The sequence below is a fragment of the Athene cunicularia genome, unplaced genomic scaffold, assembly GCF_003259725.1.
Source record: "Athene cunicularia isolate RWA unplaced genomic scaffold, athCun1 SCF_217, whole genome shotgun sequence".
Classification (NCBI taxonomy): domain Eukaryota; kingdom Metazoa; phylum Chordata; class Aves; order Strigiformes; family Strigidae; genus Athene; species Athene cunicularia.
Window position 1 is genome coordinate 4464 of NW_020799286.1, and position 4419 is coordinate 8882.

The window sequence follows — 4419 nt, forward strand, 5'->3', positions numbered from 1 at the left end:
TCCTGTCCCCATCCCCCTGTGTTCCCATGTCCCCATGTCCCTGTGTCCCCGTGTCCCTATCCTCCATGTTCCTGTCCCCATCCCCCTGTGTCCCCATGTCCCTGTGTCCCCATGTCCCTGTGTCCCCGTGTCCCTATCCTCCATGCTCCTGTCTCCATCCCCCTGTGTCCCCATCCCCCTGTGTCCCCATGTCCCCGTGTCCCCATGTCCCCACGGCTCAGCTCTGCGCTCTCCCTTCCAGGGCAAGCTGGGTGTGCCGGGTCTCCCAGGCTATCCAGGGCGCCAGGGCCCCAAGGTGAGCACGGGGGGAGCTTTTGGGGTGTCCCCAGGACCCCAAGTGCTTCATGGGTCCTGGGCTTGTCTCTCCTCGTAGGGCTCTAGTGGCTTCCAGGGCCCCGTGGGGCTGGTGGGAGAGAAAGGCAAGAGGGTGAGTCAGCCCTGTCCCACAGGGTCACCCCATCCCACCCCTCAGGGCCATTCCCTGTCCCCCCCATCCCGCTCTAGCCCTCCCTGGCCAAGCTCTGAGCCAGGGAACGGGCCGAGCCCCCAGCCCTGCTCCCTTCCTGTCCTACGTGCTTGAGGGGGCACGTGGGGAGGGAGTGTGGGCGAGTTGGGGGGCTCTCACCGTGTCCCCCCCTTTCCCTGCAGGGCAAGGCCGGCCCAGCTGGGCAGACGGGACAGCGAGGGCCCCCGGTGAGTAACCACAGGGAACAGGAGTAGCCCCGTGGCCAGTGGCCACCGCAGGGCCGGCTGTATCCTGCCGTGACCATCCCGGGGTCCAGCTGTATCCCACCATGACCATTCCCGGGTGGATTGTATCTCATGACAACCATCCCAGGGCTGGCTGCATCCCATGGCAACAGGCAGCCTGCCGGTATCCTGTGGTGATGAGGCTGGAGCCTGTCGTTTTTTATGGCGACCAGACCCTGGGGACCACCATAACCCACAGCAGCCAGATCCCAAATTTCTGCCTGTATCCCATGGGAAACACCCGTGTCCCACTCCTGCTCCCTGCCCGGTTCCCTCCACTTCCAGCCCCATCTCCCCTCTCCTCACCCCACTCCCAGCCCCATATCTCACCCCACTCCCTGCCCCACATCTTTTCACACCACTTTTTGCTTCCTGCCTGCCCAGGGCCTCCCAGGCGAGCGAGGTCTGCCCGGTCCCACGGGGAAACCCGGCCCAAAGGTAGGTGGGAGCTTGGCCACGGGGTCCCCACTGCCCCTCACGTCCCCGCTGACCCCACATCCCCATCTCCTCGCAGTGCTCAGGGCTCCTTGGCCATGGGTGCTGGCAGTGGGGCTGATGTAGGGCGATGAGGAGGGTGGGGGGGATCTTTGCTGCTGCCCTCAGCCTGTGTTTCCCCAGGGAGATCCTGGCCATGACGGGGCCCCCGGTGCGGTGGGAGAGAAGGTAAATAGGGTGTGGGCGATGCACAGAGGGGGGGTCTCTTCCAGCACAGGCACCCTGGAAAGAGACCGAGCATGGGGACAACAGGATACCAGGTGTGGGGAGAGGGTCTGGGGGCTGTGTGGCTGTGGGGGAAGCCCCTCTGCTGCTGACTGGGTTTTTTTTTACCCCCCCCCACAGGGTCCCCAAGGTCCGCAGGGACCCCACGGCTTCCCGGGCACAAAAGGTCCCCCCGTAAGTGATGTCTGTGCACAGTCCTGGATGACGTGGGGGACAGTTGGGCTGGCACCTCCTCCTCCTCCCTCTGTGCCCCATGGGGTGCAGGCAGCAGAGGGGGGAGCCCAGCCTGTGTCCCCCACCCCATTACCTCTGCTCCTGCCCAGGGTCCCGCTGGGAAGGATGGTTTGCCAGGACACCCAGGCCAGCGTGGCGAGCCGGTGGGTGCCCTGCCTCCCCGGGGTGGGTGGGGGGGATGCCTGCCAATACCCAGCATTAATCCCCCCCTTTCTCCTCTGCAGGGGTTTCATGGCAAAACGGGCCCCCCTGGCCCCACGGGGGTAGTGGGACCCCAGGTGAGTGCTGGGGACAGAGGCAGGAGTGTTGAAATCTGCCCGGGGAGGGGGTGGAGGGACCCCCAGAAACTCACCCTGCTCTTTCCCCGCAGGGTAAATCAGGCGAAACGGGGCCCGTGGGAGAGAGGGGACACCCAGGCCCCCCTGGCCCCCCCGGGGAACAGGGCCTGCCTGGAGCTGCTGGCCAAGAAGGAGCCAAGGTAGGAGCCACACCGGGGGGGTCCAACTGCTCACTCAGACTCCCACAAGCCTGAGGCAAGGGGGGACTGGGTCCCCACTGAGCTCTGCGGGGCACGAAGCCTCTCCCAGGCTGGGTGGGGACGGAGCAAAGGGCTCTGCTTCTCCTCTCCCCCTCGCAGGGTGACCCTGGCCCCGCGGGGGGCCCCGGGAAGAACGGCCCCCCAGGCATCCATGGCTTTCCCGGCACCCGGGGGGCACCCGGAGAGACGGTCAGTGCTGGCCCAGGCTGGGCTGCAGCCCGGTACAGTCCTTGGGAAAGGAGGGGAGGGTCCTTCCTCACCATTTCCCTGCTCCCTACAGGGTCCGCCTGGCTTGAAGGGGGGGGAAGGTCCTCCTGGTCCCCCTGGACCCACGGTGAGTTCAAAGCATCATGACATTTGAGGGGCTATCTGGACTTTTGGGGTTTCCCCTGGGATATATGGGTACACACTCCTTGCCACCCTGCTTAAAACCCTACTTGATGAAGAGGAAGGTTTCTCTGATGAGGAGGAAGACTGCTGTGGCCTTCCTCCTTCCACCCCACCTCTGTCTTCTCTTCAGGGTTCCCCCGGTGAGCGAGGCCCCACAGGGGCTGCTGGAGGCATCGGGCTGCCAGGCCGGGGGGGTGCACAGGGCCCCCCTGGTCCCATTGGCGAGAAGGGCTCCCCGGTAGGTGCCAAGGGGGGTGTGTGGGGCGAGGCAGCGGGTGTGGGTTGTGAGGGGCACACGCTGTGTCTCCCGGGGGTCCCAGCCCTTCCCCTTCCTGCCCGCAGGGTGAGCGAGGTCCCATGGGTCCGGCCGGGCAAGACGGCATCCAGGGCCCCGTGGGGCTGCCGGGTCCGGGCGGCCCCCCCGGCCCTGCCGGAGAAGATGGGGACAAGGTAAATCAGGGGGACACGCGAGGGCTCCAGGATGGGCGCTGGGGCCAAGTCCCCTGGCAGAGGGCACGTCCCGGCGCCCAGGGACCTCCGGGATGGGGCCGGTTTTCCCTCCGGCTTCCCGGGAGCAGGGATTCCCCGGGCGGCCACGGGCTGTTGGTCCTGGCAGGTTTCATTGGCACTGCTTCCCAGGTGGTGGCAGGTTTCCCCAGTGCCGGGATTTCCTTGGCCGTGGCTCCCCAGCCGTGGCAGCTTTCCCTGGCCTCCGGCATTCCCTGCTTGTTGACATTCCCTGCTTGTTGACATTCCCTGCCTGTCAGCATTCCCTCTTTGCTGGCATTCCCTCTTCACCATCATTCCCTCTTCCCTGACATTCCCTCTTCACCGACCTTACCTTCTCCCCAACATTCCCTCCTCGCCGTTATTCCCTCTTCCCCATCATTCCCTCCTCCCCGACATTCCCTGCTCCCTGACATTCCCTCCTCACCAACCTTCCCTCCTTCTCTGACATTCCCTCCTCCCCAATATTCTCACCATCATTCCCTCTTCCCTGACATTTTCCTTCTTCCTGACATTCCCTCCTTGCCATTATTCCCTCCTCACCAACATTCCTTCCTCCCCGACATTCCCTGCTCCCTGACATTCCCTCCTCACCAACATTCCCTCCTTCTCCGACATTCCCTCCTCCCTGACATTCCCTCCTCACCGACATTCCCTGTTCCCCATCATTCCCTCTTCCCTGATATTTCCCTTCTCCTCGACATTCCTTCCTTGCCATTGTTCCCTTCTCCCTGACATTCCCTTCTCACCATTATTCCCTCCCCCTGACATTCCCTCCTCCCCAATATTCCCTCCTCACCATCATTCCCTCTTTCCTGACATTTTCCTTCTTCCTTACATTCCCTCCTTGCCACTATTCCCTTCCCCATCATTCCCTCCTCACCAACATTCCCTCCTCTGACATTCTCTCCTCACTGTCATTCCCTCCTCACCGACATTCCCTCTTCCCCATCATTCGCTCTTCCCTGACATTTCCCTTCTCCTCAACATTCCCTCCTTGTCATTGTTCCCTTCTCCCTGACAATCCCTTCTCACCATCATTCCCTCTTCCCTGACATTCCCTCTTCCCTGACATTCCCTCCTCCCCAATATTCCCTCCTCACCATCATTCCCCCTTTCCTGACATTTTCCTTCTTCCTGACATTCCCTCCTTACCATTATTGCCTTCCCCATCATTCCCTCCTCACCAACATTCCCTCCTTCCCCGACATTCCCTATTCCCTGACATTCCCTCCTTGCCACTGTTCCCTTCTCTCTGACATTCCCTCTTCCCTGACATT

At 62.9% G+C, this 4419-nt stretch overlaps 1 protein-coding gene across 1 annotated transcript in view; it reads left to right on the forward strand.

The window, feature by feature from the left end:
- The window catches only part of LOC113490699 (collagen alpha-1(XI) chain-like), a gene marked incomplete at both ends in the record, with an annotated part of 7542 nt that extends 4460 nt beyond the window's left edge, over positions 1-3082 (forward strand). The window contains 13 exons of the mRNA XM_026867270.1: positions 242-295; positions 374-427; positions 649-693; positions 1135-1188; positions 1369-1413; positions 1591-1644; positions 1794-1847; positions 1929-1982; positions 2075-2182; positions 2342-2431; positions 2523-2576; positions 2763-2870; positions 2975-3082. Coding sequence (XP_026723071.1) covers positions 242-295; positions 374-427; positions 649-693; positions 1135-1188; positions 1369-1413; positions 1591-1644; positions 1794-1847; positions 1929-1982; positions 2075-2182; positions 2342-2431; positions 2523-2576; positions 2763-2870; positions 2975-3082 — 882 coding nt within the window. The remainder of the gene's footprint in view (positions 1-241; positions 296-373; positions 428-648; positions 694-1134; positions 1189-1368; positions 1414-1590; positions 1645-1793; positions 1848-1928; positions 1983-2074; positions 2183-2341; positions 2432-2522; positions 2577-2762; positions 2871-2974) is intronic.
- Positions 3083-4419: the final 1337 nt, after the last annotated feature.